This window comes from Pezoporus occidentalis, unplaced genomic scaffold, assembly GCF_034315485.1.
Source record: "Pezoporus occidentalis ecotype Australia unplaced genomic scaffold, CSIRO_AGI_Poc_V1 ctg64, whole genome shotgun sequence".
NCBI classification, from domain to species: Eukaryota; Metazoa; Chordata; class Aves; order Psittaciformes; family Psittacidae; genus Pezoporus; species Pezoporus occidentalis.
Window position 1 is genome coordinate 1,654,248 of NW_026915987.1, and position 24,528 is coordinate 1,678,775.

The following is a 24,528-nucleotide window of genomic DNA, read 5'->3' on the forward strand; positions in this document are numbered from 1 at the left end:
AATGTTCTGCACCATGCTGTTGAGCAGCGAATCGAGTGGTGGTTGAGACTGGAGAGGGGACAATGTGCCACGTTTCCCATCCACATTTGCCCTGCCTGTCCCTAGGGGTGCTGGGACTTGCTCACATTCACTTTACAGACGCCACAGTGCTGCTGCCTCCAGGTTGATCCCACAGCATCGATTCCTCAGCCAGGTAGGGATGGGCTGTTCCTGCCCTTGGTGGTACCATGGGGCTTTTTTCCCTCTGGATTTGTGGAGTTGTAGGGGCTGTGTGGCAGAGGGAGTGAGCTGGAGCTCAGTGCTGTGCTCTTCAGCCCTTGTCTCTTCAAGCAACATTAGCTTGGGCTGCTTCATGTGCCCATTAGCACCAAATGGGGAAGCTTCCTCCAGAGTGTTCTTACTGAACTATTCAATTACTTTATCACTTGAGGAGCATGAGCTGGTGCTGAGGCTCTGCCCATCCTGCCTGCTCCTCTAAGTGAAAAAGTTATGGTGTCTCATTAAAGAATGTAAGGGTTTTATTAGGGTGGAGAAGATGGGAGACAAAGTCTCTGATGGTCTGGACCTTAGTGCTGGGGCAGGGGAAGGTGAGGTAAGCTTGATGGACCCAAAGACTTTTCCTTGAAGGAGAAACACCATGGAGGGATTAATGCTCTGTACATGCCAGGGGAGGGGTGTGCTAGACAACTCTGCCCCATGGAAAAGCTGAGGGTTTCCCAGTCAGAAACAGCTCCTGGGGAGGTCAAACCCATGGGCAGCAGCCCATGAAGTGCAGAGACCCAAAAGATGCTTAAAGACGTGAGGCAGAAGCAGGGACTGTTGGACCGTGGCTCTGAAGCGTTTGCTCTTTCACAATGCGTTTGTAATTATATTGTATTATCTTAATCACCAGCATGGGAAGCCAGGAGTGTGGCTGGGGGAAAAGGGAAGGAGGAAGGTAGAAAGGCAGGGAAAGCGCATGGAGATGGGTAACTCACAGCCTCTGTCGACGGAGCTGTGGTTGGAGTTGCAAATGCTGCTATTAATACAATGCTTCTTCATTTCCTCCCATAAAACTCTGGAAGTGCGTTTGGAATGAAATTAACATTCTGTGGCATTTCCTAGTAAACGGTTAGTTTGCACACATGAGTGGAGGCAATTAGCTGGGAAGCGATGGAGCGGCGTGACTGGAGAGAGGATGAGGAAGGGTCAGGGCAGGCGGTGCTGGGAGGGTGCTGCTGTGGGGGCTCTGGCTCTGAATGCCTCTTCCCATTTGGATGGGCATTCCCCTGGGCCCTGCTCTCACTGGGCTGCAGCAAGGACAGGAGCTGCGGGTATCTCCTGCTCTGTATAGATCATGGGATCATAGAGTAGTTTAGGTTGGAAGGGACCTTTAAAGGTCATCCAGTTCCAGTCCCCTGCAAAGAGCAGGTTGCTCAGAACCACATCCAGCCTGGCCTTAGATGTGGGGGACCAACAAAGCTTTGCAATAAAGAGGAAAGCAAAGAGTGGGTGCATGGTCGGATGGGTTGAGGGGTACCCTGCCGTCCTCACTGTGAGATGCTGAGCCAACACGTCTCTATCCTGCTACCATGTGCACACCCGCATCTCTGCATCACCCCCCCCTTCCCTGTCACGTGCCCCAAGCTTTATTAAAACCAATGGAGACTCTTTTTTTTTCCCCCAGATTTGTTAAACTACTGAAAACTTCTGATCCTATCAGGGCTTTTTTTTTCCCTGCCTTGTACCAGATAAGGACCGTGCTGGCTCCGAGCCCGGAGCTGAGGGTGGTGGAGAACGGGCTAGGGAAGCAGTGAGCTCATGAATATGTGAAGGAGGAAAGTACATTTGTTCAGTTTCTTTCAAAGGAGACATCTTGAATAAAACTTTATTTCTTCTTCTGCTTCCCTCCCCCTCCAATTTGCAATTACAATCAGGTTTATATATAAAAACCTTTTTATAGCGAGAGATTTATTAATGTACATAATAACCTATTAATGTATTAATAGCTGTGCGTTAATACCGATGTTAAAAAAAGTATGCATTTTCTATTTTGAAATTCAACAAGAAAGGCCAGGAAAGAAAAGAGATTAAATACAAGCTTGTTTTCCAAATGCTCCCTGGTTCCCTTATCCCTCTGATGCTGCATCTGAAACCCCTCTGTGTAAGAGAGCTTCTTGGAGAGACATTGATCTCCCCTCATGCTGTTGGTTTACCCTGATGGGTTCACCTGAGGATGGCTTGGAGATGCGTGCGTTGCAGGAGGTGCTTGGTCCCCTGATGTAATGGTATGTGGTAATTTGTGCTTTGGTTTGATTTTTATATATATATATGTATATATATATTTATAAATACATGTCTTGTGACTTAGTTGTGTCATTCAGCCAGCAGTCTCCCAGTGTTTTCTGGACATGGTGGGCCTCCACATGGCGTATGATATAGAATGGTGGAGAGCAAAGGACTGATGGGGACAGGCTGTCTTGCTTGAGAGGTGGTAAAGGGGTTTGGTGGCTGGAGAAAGAGATGGAGCAGTGAAGTTCTGAGTATTTCTCCTGTCTTTGCCCTGTTCACCGTGCTGCGTGGCAGGATGTTGCTCTCCGGATGTGTTTTCATCCCAATACATGTGAAGCTGTCCCACTGTCTCCACACAGGCTTCGGTGTAATTGCCTAATTTTATGCTAGTAACGCTCTCTGCTTTCTGGAGCTTAGTACCTTCAGGGTGGCACTGTTGAAAATCAGCCCACATCCCAGTTTCGGAACAAACACCTTATTTCATGCTTCGGAAAGCAGCAAACACCTATTATTTAGAGCTGGTGAGAAAACAGGCTTTCCACCATGTGGAAAACTTCCAGTATTGTGAAATTTATGCTCATCCCAAATAGTATCACAAAGTCAATGTCTTCAGATACTTCATTGAATAGAAATTTCCAAGATATCGATCCAGGCACGTCTGGAAGAGCTTATTGAAACTCAGAGGTTTGGTTTGGAGGGAATGATTATAATGTTATGAAACTGTGTTTACACATACGTGTTCACGTGATGCATTATGGACATGAGGAATCATTAAACCTTTAGGTCAGGGATTCCTAGGAAAGCACTTACCATGTGCCTAGGAAAAGGTGGATTATCAGAATACTGGAAGCAGGTGGTGAGAGGGCAGGAGAGAGTCCTGGAGAAGAGCTAGTGTGTGAGATGAGGGCAGTGGGTCTTACACATGGCCATGGATGCAGCCATGAATGCAGGTCAGTAGGTAAAAATCCCATTGACCTTGACTTCTAATTGAGCCCCAGCTTTTCTGTTTAATCCTTGATTGAGTTTGATAAGTCCTTGTGAAACACTTTGATTTCAGTGAAGCACCGTGTTCAGTCGAGCAGCTCTTGAGCTGCTCTGCAAGTTACTCCTCTCTGCAAACCTCTGGGAGCCCTGGTAATGTTGAGGAATCGATAACTTGCCCTCTGACACTCAGAATCAGAAAGGGATGGGAAAATCAGATGCTTAAAACCCTGTATTTTCAAAAAGATGTTTTAATACCCATACCCGGAGTAGGAAGCTCAAATAGGAGCTGCTGTTGCCTTTCCAGTCTTCTTCCTGCAGATGTTGTGTGAGGAGGACAGGGATGGCTGTGGCTCCAGGGACTGAAACTTAAAGCCAGACACCAAAGACTGGAAGGCCTGGGGAAGCTGGCACCTTTACAGACTTTAAGCTGAGGGCTCTGTTTTAATAAGCCACAAAAACTGAGCCCTGGGGCTGTCCAGCCCTCTCAACCACCCAATGAGAGCATGAGATGTTGAGAATGGTTTGGGGAGTAGCTGCTGCCCTTCCTTTGCCCTGCCGTGGTCTGGTGCAGCATCAAATGGGATATAGGGTCTCTGCAGGATGCAGGAGCATTGGCTTAGACTGAAGGCAGCTCTCCAGTACATGATACGGCTGCTCCATTGGGGTCCTCCAAGTCCAGGTCTGAAGGCCCTAAAATAACCCACCAAAGCTGAGGGTTGTCTCCAAGAGCTGCAGGGCACTTCCATCACCACCTGCCTTAGCTGGCTCAAAACAGGTTGCACAGTCAAAGGGGTTTTCAGTTCCTTATCCTTTGAGCTGGACCCTTGGGATGGAGGAGGCACCATCAAAATGCAACCAGCGGAGGTGGAGGCACGCAACCAGTGCGTGTCTCAAATACAGGCTGTGGGTACAGGTTGTGTGTGGTTGCGCTCTTCCAGCCTGTGACTGTGTTTTGGCCACTGAAGCTGGCGAGATACCGGTGTTGGTATCTCCCCAAAACAGCCCCCCCCCATACCCCGTGTGCCTGGGAGAGGTGCAGCCCTCCTGGCTGGCAGCCCTGTGAGGGTTGGAACGAGTGCTGCTGTTTTCCATCTCCGTCGCAATGTATTTTTACCCAAACATTGCTCATATTGTTCAGTTGATGACTTTGTGGTGTTGTTGTTGTAATTTTTAAGCCAAGCAACATATTTTCCCACTGCAGCTTGTGCCAGCAGAAAGGGAAGGAAGAACGGAAGGCTATTGGTTTGAATTGTTTTGTGGGAGACATGCAAACGAATAGAGGAGCCATAAGGAGAGCAAAGCGCTTTCAAAATAGCATATGGGGGTGGACAGGAGGGAGGTGTATGTCAGGAACATGCCGTGTGCTTCACAAAGGTACAGTGACCTTCAGCTGCATCCTTAAATCGCTGCCGGAGATGGAAGCTCATTTTGAGGAGGCCGAAGAGCCGCGTGATGCCTCTGCTTCAGCTTCTTCCTGGGGTGGTTGTGCTGCCGAAGGCTCTCACTATAGGATGGGGTGAGTTTGAGATCATAGCGTTGTGCCAAGCGTCGAGGTGGATCTCACCACCTCTGCCAGGCTGGAGAAGCTCAGTGTGGTGATGACGGTGCGAGCTCACTAACCCTGATGGATTTATCTCCTGGAAACAGGGGATGGGGGGAGAAGGCAGATTGGCAAGCTTTGCTCAAGGAGAGGATGGTCCTATCACCTCCAGAACCGTGTCGTGTTGGGGTGGTTGTTGAGAGGAGCTGGTGCCCAGGCACTGATGATGTGAGAGCAGTGTGTGGGGAGAACAGCGGTGCTGGGAGCTGCTGGCTGAGCCCATGCTTGGCACATACAGCCCAAGTGGGTGTTGCAGGACAGAGCTGAGGTATGTAGAATAGATTCATTCAGTTGGAAGAGACCTGTAACAGTCATCTAGTCCAAATGTCTGACCGTTTAAGGGCTGACCAATAGTTAAAGTAGATTAAGGGCAACATAAGAAGAATGTGGAGCTGTTGGAGTGAGTCCAGAGGAAGCCACAAGGATGCTGTGAAGGCTGGAGCAGCTCTGCTCTGGAGCCAGGCTGAGAGAGCTGGGCTGGGTCAGCCTGGAGAAGAGAAGGCTCCTGAAGGGGAGACCTGAGAGCAGCTCCAGTGCCTGAAGGGGCTGCAGGAAAGCTGGAGAGGGACTTTGGACAAGGGCCTGTAGGGACAGGCCAAGGGGAATGGCTTTAACCTGCCAGAGGGGAGACTGAGATGAGCTCTTAGGCAGAAGCTCTTCCCTGTGAGGGTGCTGAGGCGCTGGCACAGGGTGCCCAGAGAAGCTGTGGCTGCCCCATCCCTGGCAGTGTTCAAGGCCAGGTTGGACACAGGGGCTTGGAGCAAGCTGCTCTAGTGGAAGGGGTCCCTGCCTGTGGCAGGGGTTGGAACTGGATGAGCTTTACGGTCCCTTCCAACCCAAACCAGGCTGGGATTCTGTGACTGCCTCTCCCATGGTAGTGATTTTTGCATCCTTTTCTGGACAAGAGAAGGCAGACAGGAATGCTGGGCATGTGTGCTCTGGGTGTGCATGAAGTTGTGTTTGCCACGTGGTTGTGTGCTGCCCATGGAGGCATTGGTCTGGGTGTGTGGTGGGCTCCTATCCCTGGCTGTCCAGGCTCAGCCTGTGGGGAAGCTCAGGTAGCGGTGTGCAGTGCACTGTGTCTTATGCATATGAACAGACATTCCCATAGTCAGAAGGGTCCCACCAACCATCTCTCACCATGTTATGCTGCATTGCTTTCTTCTGCCTCCCTTTTGTCACTGTTGGCAGTGGATGAAGGGTCCTCCCTTCATCCTTGACCCCTGATGCTCATTCAGTTCAAGCCCAGCTGCTTTCATTTGTCAGCGAGGGTTTTTTCCATGCTGGCCATGTTCATCTCCCCTTGCTGATGCTGTGTCGACAAGGACGTTTTCTTTTCTCTTCTTGTCGTTTCCTTCTCTTTTATTCTTTTTGCTTTTTTCTTTCATTGCTCCAAACCCTGATGTTCAGGGGCACGGAGAAGCCAGCACCTTGCTGGTGCACGAGCTGTGCAGAGCACTGAGATGCATCTTTCTGCTCCCATTCCTTTAGGAGGTGTCTGAGCATCATCACAAATAGCCAACAGCCACAGGGACCCTCTCCCCACATAGGCTATGCTCCCCCCCTGCTTTTGCTGTTTGCTCCACTGAGAAGCACGTGAGCAGATGCCTCTGTATGGCTGCGCCAGGACGTGGTGCTCAGATGAGGTACGATCACCGTGGTGCTGATTACTCCCATCAGCCAAGCAAGGAGCATGAGAGAGCCGTGACCTCACCACGTTTCATTGCTTGCTGAAGGCATGGCCCCCTCCTCCTCCTCCCTTGCTCTCCTTCTTGCCTCCTTTCGGTAACTAAGCCTCAGCCGCGCGGTTCCCGAGCTCCCCGCTCCACTTGCACACACTATATATTGCACAGCCCCGAGGTTCAAATCACTTGCCATCTGTTCCCAGGGAGGCCCTGCTCTGCTTGCTCCCGGATGATGAAGGAGCTGCAAGGACAGGCTTTCCCCCACAAACACAGTGATGGGGTGCTGAGATGTGCTGCATCCTTCCCCAGTGCCTCAGCAGAGCCCTATGAGAGGGGTTGTGCTGTCAGGGTGGGAGTAGACGATGCTCTTCAGAGGCCTTTCCCTGCTCTTGAAATACTCCCCTTTGTGCTGCTTGCTGGAGCATAGGCACTGCAGGATCCAGCTGTGCCTGCTATAAATGTAAGGGGGCTTTGGGGAGCTCTGCCTTTGATCTGGGTGAGCCTGGTGTTGAATAATTGGAAGCTGGAGCAGAACTGGTCCCTGAGGCCACCCTGTCTCTGGAGCTCTCCCAGAATGGTTCCCACCATCAGTGCTTATGCAGGCAGTGGGTTTGATCCTCATTGCTCATCCATCCATCGCCAGTGCTGGGTGGATGGCTCCTCTCCTGAGCCTTCCAGATGCGCCTGCACCAATATGCTCTTTGCTGCTCCCTTTCACAATGGCCTTGACAGATTTTGGTACCTTCTCTGCAGCCTGTGGGGTAGAAGAGCACTCTGGGGTGGTCTAAAGGCTCTCAACCCCTCAGGCTGAAGGCATTGCCTTTGGGATTTGGGAAGAAGGAAGGGGGAGCTGTTCCATGCACTGCCTGCAGCATGGGATGACTGCTGGAGGAGCCCACAGTCCAGTCCTTGTCTAGGATTACAGATGCCTTGTCCTGCATGGCCAGCTTCTCATTTCACACCAAAATGTCCCCTGCACCACACTGTGAAGGGAATTAGAGTCCATGGTCCGGAGCAGTTACGCACCCTGAGCTCACCGGGTGCCTGAATAGCTCTGTACAGATGTGATGTGTCTCTGGAGCTGGGGGATGTGGTGGGGTGCTGCTCAACCTGTAACTCCTGCCAGGCTGGGAGCTCCAAAGTGCTCACTACTCCGAGCAGGATGGGTGGCTGTAGGGCTGGTGATCCCTGCCATGGGGATGCTGTGTGCAGGGGGGAGCCTCAGGAGCTCGGATGGACTCCGTGACTCTGGCAATGGAAACAGGGTTGTGTTCTGCTAATGAGTGTGCTGTAGGAGCTGACAGAGGCCAAGGCATTTGTTAAACCTGGGAGACCTCTGTGGCCTGCAGGAGGACAAACCTTTGATCCTGAGTTTCACCTTTGCTCTTTGTGAACGGTTTCATGGTTTCCTGTAACTGCGCATCCTGCTGAGTTTCATAGGACAATCCTGGAAGGGTTTTAGCCTTACTGGATAAGAGGGTATGTGAGAACAAGGAGGGGAGCTACTTAAATATCAGTGAGCTGTGATGTGCCCTGGGGTATTGCAGCAAGATGTTTCCTGTGCTGCACCTGGAAGGCCCCCAGGATTCCTGCTGCACCTCTCAGAGCATGCCTGAACTGGCTGTGCATCCTTCACTTGGCTCCCATCCCAGTCTTGCCCATTGCTCCCTGATCCCAGATTTGCCTGCCAGGGAATACCTGACCCCCCGAAAGCTGCTGAGCCTGGGGTGCAGCTCCCAGCTCCGGGGCACAGTTAGACCCAACCTGAAGCCAGCTCAGTGCCCAGGTGTTCCTGTGTGGTTAAGGGATAAGGATGCTCCAAGTTCCATGGGTGCACATGGGGAAGAGGCAAGGAATAACCCTAAATGCCAGAAAGCAGAAATGCTATTACTGTAAACTCACAATTGTCTGAGTTCTCTGCCTTTGGTAACACTTGGAAAGCTCTGGATGAATCCTTGTGGATGATGCTGGGGTTCTTGGCAGAGCTCCTGCCCCAGGGCTTGGCTCTGGGGTTATATGGGCAGTGGGGACATGGTCCTCTTCTAACCACATCCTTCTGGTGGTGTTGCAGTTCCCGAGGTGACGCAGGAGACGGTGGAGTCCCTGATGCAGAAGTTCAAGGAGAGCTTCCGCACCAACACACCCATAGAGATCGGGCAGCTCCAGCCCGCGCTGCGCAGCACGTCCGTGGGGAGACGGAAACGCCGGAGCCGGCCACGAGGTAGGAGGATGAGATCTCCATGTTCTCCATGACCTGGGTTTGGCCACATCCAAAGGAGGAAGGCAGGAGCTCCTCAGTGATGGGGTGAAGAGGGGTAAACCCCATGCAGCATCCTCTGGGGGGTCTGGTGGAGGTGCTTGGGAATGAGTTCACCTTGTGTGTCCTCACGGGGTGTATCCAGGGCTCCTGTCAGCTGCCCCAGCTAAGTGAGGTTTGGTGGGAGTCAAATATGGTTTCTTGGCAAGCTTCTGTTTTGGAGGAAGGGGTGAAATTCATTTTGGCCGTAACTCGCATCACTGGGACATCTCATCTTTCCACTTGTTCCCAGTAATTAGGGATTTTTGGCCTTTATTCTAGGGGTCACAAAGGAAGCAGCATCCATGGTTCTGAAGGCTGTACCATGCAAAAGCATAACTTCTATATGTAGCTATTCTATAACTGTATATAACTATATTATATAGCATATATACTATATATATACTATATAGTACATATAACTGTATATATATACACACTATGACTTCTATATGTAGCATTGCCAGCTACACCAAAACAACAGGAGGATGCTGGGTCACAAAGGAAGCCGCATCCATGGTTCTGAAGGCTGTACCATGCAAAAGCATAACTTCTATATGTAGCTATTCTATAACTGTATATAACTATATTATATAGCATATATACTATATAGTACATATAACTGTATATATATACACACTATGACTTCTATATGTAGCATTGCCAGCTACACCAAAACAACAGGAGGATGCTGGGTCACAAAGGAAGCCGCATCCATGGTTCTGAAGGCTGTACCATGCAAAAGCATAACTTCTATATGTAGCTATTCTATAACTGTATATAACTATATTATATAGCATATATACTATATATATACACTATAGTACATATAACTGTATATATATACACACTATGACTTCTATATGTAGCATTGCCAGCTACACCAAAACAACAGGAGGATGCTGGCTAAAACAGCCTTGAGAACAAGATTTGCTCCTTGCGTTGCCTCACAGCATGTAAACTGCCTCCTCCTATTGCTACCCCTGCTCAGAAGGGTGATGGCTGTGGGTTAGGTGGTGAGCGCTGAGGCTGTGCAGGGGTTTTGGGTCCACATTTCCAGCTGGGGAGGAGGCACTGGGGTCCCTCCAGGGATGATGGGCCGGAGGGTCCCTTGACCATCACACTGCGGGTCTCTGTGGCAGCACTGGGAGCTGGGAAGGAAAATGCTCCTATTTACTGTTGGCTTTGGTTTTCATTTATTTATGAGTCTGAAACGTGATCTTTTCTTCTGGATACATTTTCCTGCAATACAGGCTGGAAAGGGCTTTTTTTTTTTTATCATAGCTCTGCCTATAAATTATTCACTTTGCGTGAAGAAAATGCTCTGCGTCTTTAACTGGTTTAAATGATTTGGTTTGTTTTCTGGTAGTTATTCAAACACACAGAGCTGGGGTTTGCTGTGCCTGTGTGGGGGGTGCTGTGCAGGGAGGTTTCCTTGATTCCCTGCTCCAGGCTCAGTCGCTGTTGGTTTTGTTTCCCTTTTGAACTTGGTCACTAATGAAGCAAATCAGTTCAGCCTTGGAGCCAGGTTTAGGAGGAGACACGATGCCCGGCTGCATGGGAGCAGCCTGGCTTGGCCCATATCTGAGGACATGCACCCTCCATCTCCCACCTCCCTGGCTGGTGCTTCCTTGCCTCCCTGCAAATTCCCATCCAGAGCATGCCATGGAGCAGGGTCTTCGCAGCCTTTGCCCCATCACTGCTGCTCTGCGGATCCCTCTGCCCATTAGTGACCACAGGAATTAGTGGATACAGGACACCAGAGCCCTTGGGGACAAGATGCAGGTGAAGGGAGGTGATGGGGAGGAGCTGGGCAGTGGTACCTCAAGCTGCTTCTGTCCTGAGCTGGGTGCAGTGGTCTCAAAGGTGCTGCATGGAAGGTGGGGGTGTCTCAGTGCACCCCGTGCTACAGAGCTGAGTTCTGGTATATGTAAATAGGATGGGTGCAAGGGAAGGGCTCGGGTTAGCTGGGAACATGCTGTTGTGGTTGGTCCTTATCTGCACGGGGAGCAGGATGGGTCTCCGTGGTGTTGGTGTCCAACCTACTGCAGTTTCTGTGGGGCTCTGCTCCTCCTGCAGCTCCTTCGTGGATGGTTGCATGTGCCATAAGAGATGCTGGGGAGCTGTGTCTGCCCTTCCTTGCCCAAGGCATAAGGTACCCCATGGACTTCAGGAGGGGAGTGTGACCTTGCGTGTGTCCACTTATGGGAGCCTTCACTAGCACGCCCTAGAAGATTTTAAGGTTTCCATCATCAGAAAAATCAGTGAGCAACCCCCCAAAACCAGGCCAGTTCCAGGGTCTCCAGCACAGATCTCACTCTCCACAGCCGCATCCCATCCTCTTTGCTTTACATTTCTTTTTGAGGCCATATCCACTTCTTTCCCCTCTCCCGTGCTGGACATTTTGTCTTCACAGCCCAGCTTTGGAGTGGTATGGGACATTAAGGTTAAACAATGGTATCACCACTCCCGATGTTTGCATTTTACATCCCTTTGCAAACACAAACCCTTTGCCTCATTAATCCTTTGCAATCCATGGTGGGTTTGTTTTTTTTCCTCCCCCTAAAGGAAATTGTCCATTTGGGATGCATTTATTTCCTCCTAAGAGCTGCCTGACAGTTCCGCTGATGGAGTTTGCATCCAACTTTGTTACTGGGTAGTGACAAGGCGGCCTGATGGATGCATGTGTGTAATTATTTTCTCTTGGTTTGATTTAATTAATGTTTAACCTCATCAGAGCCCTGCAGCTGGAGCGCTCTCCCTGAAGGAACTGTGCATTCCATAAAGGAGTGGAGTGAATCCTTTATGGAAAGGATAAACCAAACCAGGAACCAACCCAACCCGCTGCCCCAGCCCAACACAAACAAATCTGGGATAAACATTGCCTTGCTTCACTTCCCTGCACTAAGTGTGTTTAAACTGCTGCCTATTGCTTGTCATTAAATGTGATTCTGTGCTAAGTGGTTCTAACAGCCCTGGAAAAGGTGGTAAGAACGACTTTAGAAAAAAAAAAACAAAAATACACACCACCCTCTCCATTTATAATACCATTTATTTTCCCTAACTCCTTTTTCATACAAACTTGTTCCCCAAACATTCTCACCAGTGAAGTGCATTTAGAGCTTATAAATAATAGAGGGAGAGTGAGGATTGTAAGAGCCGAGGTGCAGGAGGGATGGGCTGGATCTCTGTTGAGGGATGGCAGGGCAGGAGGGAAGGATGCTGCATCAGAGAAAGTCTGGATTTACTGGTTCCCAAAATGCAGCCAGGCTCGTACCTGGAGCATCCCAACCCGGCTGCATTGGAGCGGGGCTTACACTGGGAAGTGATTGTGGGGCAGGGAGTGGTGCAGGGATGGAGGATGCGGGTTTGGCTGGACCACCCTGCGTACCCATCCCAAGAGCTGGTGGGATGTCGGGGTGCAGTGCTGGGAGGTGGCCTTGGGGGAGGCCGGTTTGCAGAGAGGGGGTCTGGTGCCCTCTCCTGGGGTAGGCCTTTAAAAGCACCCTGGCTTTGAGAAGAAATAAGCCATTAATAGATCCTGGTGCTGGAGGCAGGATGCGCTGTTCATCAGGGCTGCAGCTTCTTGTGGTTTAGAGGTCGTGGCTGTGCCATAAGTCACCCAAAGTCACACTAGGGAGGGGAACCACGGCTTGGCTGGGCTCACCCCTGGTCCATGTTTGTGCCAGGACAATACCTCCTGCCTCACCCCATCCCTCTGTCCTGGTGCCTGTGGAGCATCGTGTTTTGCTGATGAGGTTTATTTGAGGTTCAACCAGGAGCTTTCACCTCACCAAAGCATCATGGCCAGCTCCTCGGTGAGAATAAACCCCTTCACAGCTGTGCAAAGCCTGTCCTTGGGGATCAGTGGGATCCCAGTTTTCCATAGTGGAAGGCGTGGGGCCACCACCTGATTGTTGCATCACCCACCCTGGTGCAGTTCTATGGGCAGAGGCAGAAGGAAAAGGGGAGATCAATGTGGAGAGAGTCCTCAGCAGCTGAAGCCGGTATGTGTGCATGCACACCCTGCTGCGGTGACAAACCAGAGCAGAGGATTTCATTTTCAAGGGCTTGTTTCCTTTATCTTCTCCTTTTAACCAATTGTATAGCTCTGCACCTAGGTGGGGAGAGGACCTCTGATCTGGTCTTCACTGGGAAGCCTGGGAGCAGAGGGGCTTGTTGAACACAACAGAGACTGAATAGCATGGGGCAAGCGAGTGTGGAGGTGAACACAGTCAGACAGGAGGTTGTGAGCCTTTAGTGTTGTGTGTGTGCAGGATTTGGCCTTTTCCAGGTGGAAGGGGTGCAGAAAACCCTTTTCCATTGCGACTGAGGCTGTGATGGCAGGGCAGAAGCGTGCATGGACGGATGTGTCACCACGGGACAAATACAAGCTCCCACTTCTCTTTTAACAGTCACCTCGGAGGGATTAAGCATCTGAGGTCAACCTGGCTTCAGACAGGAGTTATCCAAATAGCTGCTGTTACTTCCTTCTTTATTTTACCTTGGGTTTGATTTGTTTTGCATCCACGGTTGTTTCCCTGTTAACCTCCTGGCTTTGGGGAAGGGATTTAAAATGTCAAGTTTGCTTTTTCTTCCTAATGACAAAAATGCACCTTTAAAAGAAAAGGAAGTACAAGTAGCTTGAGCTAACAACAAGTCTTTGGGGACAGCAGAGCCTCCAGTGCCTGAGTTTTATGCCCCCATTTGGCATTAACTCTACCATCTTTAATTACACCATGAGAGAGGTGTTTGCCTTGGCACCCTCCTTGCTCCCCACTAAATTAATGCATGCTCAGAAGGAGCATCCTGCCCCGGCGCTGAGCTCTGAGCTACTTGAGCGGATTAACGAGCTTGTAAATCTGCAAACAGGATTAGAAATGAGAGCATCTTCCTTGAGCTCCCCCTCCTCACCCACAGCCGGTCCCTAAGGTGGTGGGGCAGGAGGCGGGGATGAGAGCAAGAAGGGGGAGATTTGCTTTTCCTCAAATCTAAATAGCAGCAGTAAACTGGGTGTAAAGGGGATGTAACTCCTTGGGGCAGCCACTGCACAGAGCTGCTGGTGTGTTATGGATACCCAGCCCTGCCAAGTTGCTGGTTTTGTGGCCTCTTTTAAGCATCTCTTTGCAATCAAGGTGATTAGGGTCTGTTTTCTATTACTTGGTTGTTTTCTCCCTTTTTAAAGAAAAAAGGAGTGCTGACAGGGCAGGGCTGCTTGGCTTTGAGGGATGCTCTTCCTGTTCATCCCCACTGGCAGCTGCATGTGGGTGCTCTCTGCTGCAAGCATCCTCATCCCCATCATGAGCATCCTCAGCTCTATTGTGAGCATCCCTGGCCCCATGTCCCAGGGAGCAGCCAGGCCAATGACTGGAGCTGCTGCAGGAGGTATTGCTCCAAGCGTGAGCATATCAAAGATGTTTCAGCTGCATTTTGGAGACAGTTAAACATGAAGTCAGGTTCATGGCAGGATCAGTGCTCCTGCATCCTATAGGCTGCCTCAACTGAGCTCTGCCCCCTCAAGAACTATCAGCAAGATGTGTTCTAGCATCTTTGATAGCAAAAAGGGGTAAAAGCACATCCCCTCGCAGCCTCTTCTCTGCCCTGGGCTCATGTTTCCAGGCTGACCTCTGCCACTGCGTGTTGGGTCAGAAGAGATGTTTCCACTGTGGGCTGGGGACCTGTACCGGGTGTCCCAGCTCTCCTGTATTTATACGTCCTGCGCAGTGCTGGGTAATCAGAAAATGCAATATTGCTGTCACAAGCTCTCTGAAGACATCCAGCCTGAGTAATTTAACATGTCAGCTCCATCCATCACCGAGACGCAGCCGGCAAATACACGTGGAGGGGCCAGGGGGGGCTGCTGCCTGCGCCGGCTGCTTGGTCACCTCGGTGGGCTGCAAGAGCAGAACAAGCACCTGAGGTCACTGCTTCTGTCCACCCCCAGCCATCTGCCTGCACTAAAAGGACCAGGTCTGGCTCGTGGGTAGGTGGCAGAGGGATGTACCATGTTCTGCCTGCATAGGCAGTGCCCACATCCTTCTCCTGGGCCAAGCTCCAGGAGGAAAACCCTTCCATAGCTGCTGTCTGTCTCCCAGCCCTGGGCAATGCCAGAAGCAGAAGAGCCCAGGGGCTGGGGGGAGAAGGGGAGGTGCAGCAGAGCTGCAGCCCTGGCTGGTTGCCCAAGGGCCTGCATTAGAAGCCCAGGTTAATTAAGATTTTCCTCGCTGATGTGAAGCCTGATTGGTTTTACCGCTCTGCTGTGTCCTTCAAAACCCCAGTCCCTGGGTGCGGGTGTACCATGGCATTGGATGCTTGCCATTAAGGGGGTCTGAAGAGGGGCTGATGGTGGGTTATTGTTTGAGGTGTGAGTCTGCAAACCCCCCAGATCCATGTTCAAGCTGCTGTGTGCAAGCACTGATTACTCCTGCTGCTTTCAGGTGGGAAGGAGCTGGTGGAGCCTCTTCCCACCCCCCCTGGTTATGACCCACTTTGAGGTCCCTGCACAGCCAGGTCGGGGCATGGATGGGGCAGGAGCCACGTGCCGAGCTCCCGGTGTCCCTCTGGCTCCTGCCAGCCACCTCTCATTGCGGTGATTAAGGATTTGAGAGGGCAGAAGGCGCTGCTCATTTTCTGTTCTCCTGCCAAGAAGTGGGGAAATTGTGCTTCTGCCTAGAATAAAGGATTTTTTAAAACCAGTAAAATATTTTAATGGCAGTTTAAAGGACCACTGTCAACCCCCAGAGGCCTCTTTGCTTTAAACTCTGCAAGGATTGAAGGACTTCTGCCAGTTAGAGTCTGTATCGCTTTTTAAGTGTCTTTAGCACTCCTTGGTGGGTCCTGTAGCTGAAGCGAGCCAGGGTTCTCCAGCATCCCACATCATCTCCAGCTCCAGGAGGGAGATGCCAAGTGAACCATGGCACAACCCTGCTTCTTGTTATGGCAGGGGTACATCTGCTGGCCATCAGGGCAAGCTGGTGGAACTGATGGGCTAATGTGGGTGCTAGGGGTGGAAAGGGACCCTCGCCATGCAGAGGGGATCTGAGTGCTGTATTCCCCCTGTACCACTTGTCTCTGCTGGGTTTGCTTTGAAGCAAACTCCTAAAATTCACAGTTCTTGACCATGTGGGTATCGTTGGAGAGAACAGCTTCTGCATTCAGAGGTTTTCTTTGTCAATGCATTGCAATGCATGCCTGGGGTAGACAGCATCTTATGTTCACATCACAAATGGCACCACGGGGTCTTGGTCCTTGATAAGGAAGCAGTGACATCACAAGTGACAAAAGCCCCTGGTCATTTCTGGTGATCCCAAGCAGAGCTCCCAGGCTGAGAGCACCGGATAATGGCCAAACCCAGCAGCTCTGCCGAGATGCTCCCAGCTCTTCCCTGCTGCTGTGCATCCCAGCTGACAGAGCTGTTTCTTTGCTTGCAGGTGGGATTGGGTTTGGACGTGCCAAAGGAAACTCTGGCTCAGAAGCAGACGATGAAACCCAGCTAACCTTCTACACCGAGCAGTACCGGAGCCGGAGGCGAAGCAAAGGTACAGAATGACATAGGCACTGGTGAGATATGTTGGTGTAAGAGGACGAAAGTGGTTGTGCAGTGGTGATGCTGTCTGATACTGTGTGAACAGTGGAGAAGGCTCGGGTGGGGGACGACCTGATGGCTGCCTACAAGTGCCTGACAGGAGGATGGAGCCAGGAGGGGCTGGGCTCTGCTCCCAAGGAACAAAGGATGGGACAAGAGGAAACGGCCTCAAGCTGCACCAGAGCAGGTTTAGATGGAGCTGAGGAACAATTCCTGCCCCAGAGGGTGCTCAGGCATTGGAACAGGCTGCCCAGGGCAGGGCTGCAGTCACCGTCCCTGCAAGTGTTCACACAGCGTGGAGACGAGGCCTCAGTGCCATGGGTTAGTGGTGGCCTTGGCAGGGCTGGGGTAAGGGTTGGACTGGGTGAGCTTAAAGGGCTTTTCCAACCTGGTTGATTTCATGATTCTATGATTCAGTGATTCTATGAATCTAGGTAAAGACCACAATACCAGTCTGTAGAGGTAAGGACATCCCAAGATGTGCTCTTCGTGTGATGCAGCACCATGCATGAGCCATAAACAGCATTTCCTGGTGATGTTGCTGAGGTTCTGGGTTTCTTTGATTGTTTCTACTATCAGTTACATTACACATGCCCTGGCACTTGCCTGAAGCTGCACTGGTGGATGGTGACTGTGTCAGTCACTGTCCTGGTGCCAGTGCAGCTCTCAGGGATAGGCATTGGCAATTCCTTGCTCCAAACTCCTGTTTTCTGCCCCGTGTTTCCTACCTTCCTCTGCACACAAAGGCAATTAAAAGGAGCAAATCCAAAACGAGGGTTGGGACAGGGATTTGTAGACAGGAGTCCCTTCAGACTTTGTTGTGAGAAACAAGCCCCATCCTCACATTGACATTAGTGTCCGCATTTCACAGAATCACAGAACCCCAGACTGGTTTGGGTTGAAAGGGACCTTAAAGCTCATCCAGTTCCAACCCCTGCCATCGGCAGAGATGCATTGCATGAGAGCAGGTTGCTCCAAACCCCGTCCAACCTGTTTAATCTGGTCACATCACACCGGAGCCCTTTTGTTCAGGACCCTCAGTCCGAGCTCTTTAGTGGAGGATGGAGCAAGATTTGCAGCTGCATTTGACAAACCCCTGTGAGGAAACAACGATGTTGGGAAGCAATTTAAGAACCGCACAGTGGGTTTGCTCCCTCCGTTTGTTTTCTGTGTTAAGGCAGGCAGAGCTCAGCACGTCAGAGAGATGCCTGTGCCTGCTGCAGCAACACGGCCCCATTTGTTTCAATGATGAGGCATTCTGATAAATGCTCTCAATGTGTTTATTTGAATGTGAAATTACCTCAACACCTCTGATCAGCTTGATTGCACATGGGAATAAGCACACGTGCGCAGGGGTGCGTTGCGTCTATTCCTGCTGGAAGGCAGGCTATTCAGTTGTGTTAGCGCTCTGCCATGGGGTTTAGAACCAGGAGACGTTCTCACCAAGTTTCAAATGAGCCTTTGATGAAAAGCAGAGAATTCCCGAGTTAAAGTTACCTGTCGCAGAACAAACAGAGCTGCAGTAAGGGGGAAATGATGTGCGAGAGGAGGAGGAAATTGGTTTGCGTTGCAAAGAGGGACAAAAGAAATGGTCCTGGGAGGTCACCGGTGCAGGGGAGAAATCCCCAGTGCTGAAGCAGTTTTATCAGTGAGTTATTCTAACGTAAAGTCCTTGAATGCTTTGGAAAAGCCCCTGAAGTTTGAGGGTGTTTTCAGCTGCCACTAGGGAAGGGAGAGATGGAGCATGAGCACGGTGTGGAAAACTGTGTTTTAATGGAAAGCAGATAAATCTTTGCTTTCACACTGCCTTGACTCCATTCCCTGTGAGGTCAAGTGCTCTGACAGTCTCTGGAAACACACACTCGTGCTGGATGCCGGGTACAAAGATATTCTTATTGACATACACAGTGGCTTTGGGTTGTTTGTTTAAGCTTTCTGGTAGGGCAAATAGAAAGGAGTAGATAAATGGGAAGCATTCCTTTTTTTCCCCTTGAATAAGCTGTTGTTCAACTGGGCAGCATTGATGGCTGGGTTTGAAGGGAGTTGTGGGGGGGGAAGAGCTGCCTTGCATGGCTGCACAGAGCTGGCTGTTAGATCTGCCTTCGTGTTTGACTGGTGCTGGGCGAACCTGGTTTGTTCATGTTCAGTGGGGGCTAACAGAGGGAATCGTCTTGCATCGAGTCCCCATTGTATTTCCCCTCCTGTCTAGCTAAATTTTGCCATCACTACGTCCTTGAAAGGAATTTTCTATTATCCTTTCATTGACTCTCCTCTCCCTTGTGGAAGGAAAGCAATAGCTTAGTGGGAAGTCACAGTACCAAACTCATAATTACAAGTTCAGCAAAGATCCATAATTGGATGAGATGTAACTTAAATGGAGAGGGATGCGTCGTCAGATACAGTTAATTCTGACAATGATGTTTCGGATCGATTTTGCCACGGTTGCGTGTCATTGCAGGTGCTGTGAGATAGTTATCGGGTCCAAGGAGAGAGATTCCTTGGGGTTTCTCTCCTCCGATTAGGTTTTTCAGGATTGAGCCCAATTATTGATGCTGTCAAGGCATTGATTCCCAGGGAAGTTTCCAGTTAGGGTGGCACCATAGGTGAGCTGGTTAGTGGGTCATGGGCTTGTTTGTCCCCTGACTGCAGGTTTCATAGTGCTTTGCCAAGATACATTAGAGGGGCATTCAGTAAATTGAGAGCTTGTTCTGGTAGCTCAGAACCCCTTAATACTTTGTTTTCAGTGCTGGAATACATGGAAAGAGAAATCTGCTCAGTCTGGGCACAGAGGCAGGGATGGCTGAGGCATCACCTGCGGTCTTAGCACACCCCACCATGCACCTTCCCAGCTGCTGGGTCTGTGGGATCCCCTCACACTGATGTTTCCCTGTCTTTGGCAAGTCTCCAGAGAAGCTGGAGGTGGGAACAGAAGGAATAACATGGACAAGATTTTCCCGTGGAGCCTTGGTCTTTCTCTGCTGTTGGGCTCAGCCCCATCCCTGGGATTTGAGCAAGGAGAGGCAATGCTGCTCACCAGTGTCCCTGGGGAGCTGGATCATTTCAAGAGGTTCTCTGGTCGTACCCATCTCCATCCCTTTGCTTCACCACAGACCATGCCCACACCAGCTCTCCATCCTCTGTGTTGTGATGGATCAGTGTGTCCTTCACTTGGATGGCAGTGCTGATGGCAAGGCTGGCATGCAGTCCCAAAGGAGCTGGAATTTGGACTTGATGGCCTACTTTTCCAAGTGGAACAAGTCCCGAGAGAGGCTGTCAGGCCACGCAGAGCTCCAGGCTTGAAGGCTGGAGGGTCCTCAGCTAAGGATGGCTGGTTTGCTCTTACCTGCAGATCCTCATACTGACCCCATGAGATTTTAGACCTCATAGCAGCATTCCAGTGTCTGAAGGGGGGCTATAGGGATGCTGGGGAGGGACTCTTCATTAGGGACTGTAGTGACAGGACAAGGGGTAATGGGTTAAAACTTAAACAGGGGAAGTTTAGGTTGGATCTAAGGGAAAAGTTCTTTACTGTGAGGGTGGTGAGGCACTGGAATGGGTTGCCCAGGGAAGCTGTGAATGCTTCATCCCTGGTGGTGTTCAAGGCCAGGCTGGATTGAGCTTTGGGTGGCATGGTTTAGTGTGAGGTGTCCCCGCCCATGGCAGGGGGGTTGGAACTGGATGATCTTAAGGTCCTTTCCAACCCTATTCTGATTCTATGATTTTCCAGAACTGGGATTTTTCTGTTTTCAACAGGTTTGTGTGCTCTGGGGCTCTGCTTGCTGTGAGGCTGGCTTTCCCCTTTCCTGCTCCCCTGGGAGAATCGGGAAGCATGGGAACCTCCTCACATGTGGCTGTAGTATCATCCCCAGGGCTGTCAGTCATTGCACCTTCCACTAGCACTAAAGTCTCTCTGAGAATGTGGCAGCACTGTAGAGATGCTAATGCACATCCCCAGCTGCTCATCATGGGCCGTACCAACTTTGGATACTTGGCTCCTCTCCTCCTGAGCAGCATGCAGTGTGTTCAGTCATCGTTCTGAGTTTGAGGAAACTACTAGTAGTAGCAGAAAGAACCCCCAAACCAGGGAGGCAGAGCCCCATGCAAAAGCCTTGCTTACACTGTGCATTGCTCCTGCTTCATCCCCCTTGGTCCAGGGTGGTGGCTGCCTCTTGCCCAGCAAAATATATTCAGCTCCGTGTCTGATTTTGCAGCTTTGAGCTTCCTGTTTCACATGCAGTGCCTGCTCGGTGGCTGTTCAAATAGAGAGGAAGATGGGGATGGATCATAACTCCAAGGTGGTACCGGGCTCCCTGCAGTGGTGGGGGCTGCTGCCACCTTGTTGAGGACTCGGGTTGTCTAATGAGCCCCTTGGCTCGCTGGTGGGAGAGGGGAAGTGTGAACAAGCTTCCCCCACCTCCGCCTGCTCTCTCAAGCCCTGGAGCTGCTGATCTGTAAGGCAGAAACGTTCCTGCTATTTTAAAGCCCCTTCTAGAAGATCGTTAAGGGCTAAATGAAGAGTAAATCAGCATCACATTGGGTCTGCAGGGCTGGGCAGCTTCCTGGGTCAGGGGAAACTGAGGCAGGGAAAGTGGTGGTGTCATATGGAGACCCTGCAAGGTGTTGATCATCCTGACCCTGTTTGTCTTGGAGACCCAGAGTGCCTCTGGCTCTTTCTGTAGCCAGGCTTTGTCTGAGCCCCTGGGACCTGCTGGGGTCCCTGGAGCTGGGGCTGAGCTCATTCTTCCCATCAGGTATAAATACCTGAAAATCTGGATGCAAAATAGAGCACGGAGTGCAAGTGCAAAGTGATGGCAATGCTGCGATGGTTGAGATGTGCTGGAGGGTACCCCAGTGCAGAGACCCAGCTGGGTTCTCATTGAGCATCCTCACCTGACTGCTGCTCTTCAACAGGCTCTGGATCTACTTCAGCCTGAGTCAGCTATCCCAAGCCTGCTCCTCCACACTCAGGTCTGGGATCCCTTCACCCCTCTCAGCATCATCTCTATTGAAGCTTCTTAAAAGAGATGAGGGGAAATATCCCACCCTGTTTTCACACGTTGCTTTTGTTCAAGTGGTATCTTCCCATCGCACTCCAGGTGAGCTCCCCAGCAGCCCAGAGAAGGGAGCGATGCTGCTTTTGGGATGCTGAGGAATCCATGAACAAGGCACCCTGATGTTTCCATAGCACATGGTGATGGCTAAGACAGATTAGCAGTGTCCAATTGCGTCCCTTGGATCGGTGTCAGCAGAACCTGTGCGCACGCATGTTGCTGGCTGGTGAAGTCGTCTGAGGGCTGTTAGAGAAACGAGAAGCTGAGCTTTGATCTGCCTCTGTGTTTGGTGTTTAAAACAAGTCCTTTTAGAAGGGAATATTAGGTATTCGGAGTCTGTTACATATGAGGAAGCTTCGCTTTGATCCTCTCCTGTCTCCAGAGGCAGAAAACACTTAGTATTTCATGGGGAACTAAACGAAATGCGGGATGAAATATGGGTACCGCTCTCGGTGCTCTGCCAGTGCTCAGTGGGGCTGGGTGAATGCTGTGGGTAGTGTGTGCTGTGCTGTGCTCCTCAGGGATTGTGATTCCATGTGCACTGGGTTCAGTTTGCCAGGCTGGCAGCCTTCAAACTACGGGAGGTGCTGCTGGGAATCAAAGGGGAGATGAAAGGTGATAAACGTGTTGGGTTGCTTACGGTAGCAAGAGGGAGTAACGGGTCTCTCCTTGCTTTGTGCTGCCTGTGTGTGCTCAGGGAGCCTTGTTCCCTCTCTGCTGGCACCCACAGTGCTCTGAAGCAGGACAGGCTTCCTTGGGAAGGGGGGACAAGGCTGCTCAGTGTAGGAATAGATGGACAGGTCAGTGCTGGTACCTTCATGGCTCAAGTCTCATCTTTCCCTCTCAGAGCACCAGCATATGTCCTACCCAGGCTGCACCCATGCCCAAACCGCTGTGATGCCCTGGGCTGGTGGTGCTGATGAGGAATGCTCTTAATATCCAGCGTTTCTCATCTCTCCATTGTGGATGCTGTTTTTCCAGCGAGCAAACAAACATTGTGCTTTTGCATGAGGGCTTATTTTGCTCGCAGAGCAAGCAGGCACCTCGTCAGCACTTAAAACCCACTTGGAGCCCTTCTCCATCCCTGTCTGACTCCATCTGTGCAGAAAGGCTGCGCTGGGGTTACTCCAACAGCATCTTCGGCCCTGTAAGTTCTTGGGGGTTGTAGATATGGGGAAGCAGAAGTGCTGAGGAAGAAGGGATACTGCAGGAAGCTGTTTGCAAAGCATCAGCAGAGGCGCGGAGGGGTCCATGGTTAAAGCAGTTGCGATGCCGCAGGAGCTGCAGGCTCTTTAACTTCCCGGGACTGTGCTGGAGATAACGGCTCTTACATCTGCTCCTGGAGGCAGTGTGGCTCTCCCTGTTTATTTATTTATTTCCCTGATTGTATCTGATCCAGCCTCAGCGAGTAATTGAGTGTTTGAGAGCGAAAAGAATTATCTCAGGGGCTCGGCCCTTATCTCGACAGCAAAGCAGGGCTTTTAATTTAATTTTGTTGGGAGCATGTGGGTAACAAATTTCACTAATCGCTCTGCTGCCGCCCTCCGCATGGCAACGAGCCTCTTGTTTCCCAGGAAGCGGAACATGAGCCCGCTGGATGCGGGCAGGAGGAGGGTCGGCTCCGCGTGGGAAAGGAAGATGCGTTTCGGTGCTGATGCTCGGTGCGCCTGTGGTGCTGTGGATGTGTCTCTGGTTGGAGGAGGAGGAGGAGTGGGAGGAGAAGGAAGAGGAGGGTGGGTGCTGTGGCACACTGAAGCTTGTCCTTGTGTGGTGCTTGGCTGTAGGGGAGACTGAGGCACGGAGGGGATGTGGCCCAAGCCTGGGGAGCTGTGCAGAGCAGAGATTCTTATTCTCATCCTCCTGGGTAAATGCCCCATCCCTGGCAGTGTTCAAGGCCAGGTTGGACACAGGGGCTTGGAGCAAGCTGCTCTAGTGGAAGGTGTCCCTGCCCGTGGCAGGGGTTGGAGCTGGATGAGCTTTAAGGTCCCTTCCAACACAAACCAGGCTGGGATTCCATGATCCCAGGCAGCAGCCCAGCTCCGCCTGCAGGGTGGTGATGGAAGGGCAGACAGGGCCTGTACTGGCAGTGTGGTGGGGCATCTCTTGCCAGGTCCTGAGCCCTCTGTGGCATCCTGGCCCCCATTCCTACTCTCTCCAGGTCTCCAAAATCAATTCAGCTCTCTGACCAGCCCTTTGCTTGCCAAGCACAATCCTCCCTGAGCTGTGACTCAACATGAGCTATTTCATAGATAATGATTACTTTCTTTCCTCTTTTCTCCTGTAGGAATAATGTTTTCATTACACTATATGGAAAATTGCTTTCCCTCCTCCTTAAAATGAAGCCTTCCACTCAGATTTGCCTTTGTGTTTGTATATTGTAAAATTGGGACTTATCTGGAGTTTAAAACAAAAAAAAAGGATCAGGCTTTAATTCCAGAAGTGTTTCCATTGATTTGCATGAAAGAAAATTCCAGTGCTGACAATCTCTGCCTTTAAATATGGAACTGTTTCTTTAATGCGATTTTATCTCAAGCGATTCAGCACCGAGAACACGAAAGCAGAACTGACTTCATTGATTTTAATAGTCCATGCCCAGAGAAATGGCAAAAACCTGTAACAGTGCCAGGACAGCAAGCTGGGTTTGCACAGATTCTCCCCTCTTTGCTGTGCTGGGGCAGCTCTGAGAACTGTCACCCGTGGTGATGGGGCTGGAGATGCTGACCCTGGTGGTGATGGGGCTGGCGGGTCACAGCCTTTCTGCCTGTGCCACCTTCATCTCTGTTTCCACCCTCCCTTCCCACTTCCTTGCTCAGTCTTCAGGGCTTTTCCTTTCCCTCCGCTTCCTTGTTCCTCCTCCTGATTGAAATTTACTGGCAGCATGTCTGGGAACTGCAGGCCCATTGTTTTAAAGCAAAGCGGGAGCACCACCAGCAACCGTATAATTAGGAAGTAAATATATTTATTCAATACATGAGGCATTAGAACTCCAGGAGCACGTGAAGAGCGAAGGCTGGAGGAGCACGGGAGCTCACTTGGGGCTCTTTATCTCCAATGCA

At 50.9% G+C, this 24,528-nt stretch overlaps 1 protein-coding gene across 7 annotated transcripts in view; it reads left to right on the forward strand.

Annotated features, from left to right (window-relative positions):
• The window catches only part of ASTN2 (astrotactin 2), a 344,763-nt gene that overhangs the window by 104,048 nt on the left and 216,187 nt on the right, over nt 1-24,528 (forward strand). For 6 of the 7 annotated variants that reach the window (XM_062640264.1, XM_062640262.1, XM_062640269.1 and 3 more), the window contains 2 exons: nt 8,612-8,761; nt 16,267-16,374. In XM_062640264.1, coding sequence (XP_062496248.1) covers nt 8,612-8,761; nt 16,267-16,374 — 258 coding nt within the window. Of the gene's footprint in view, nt 1-4,602; nt 4,772-8,611; nt 8,762-16,266; nt 16,375-24,528 lie in introns of those variants that run through there. The other variant, XM_062640268.1, reaches the window with a different exon arrangement.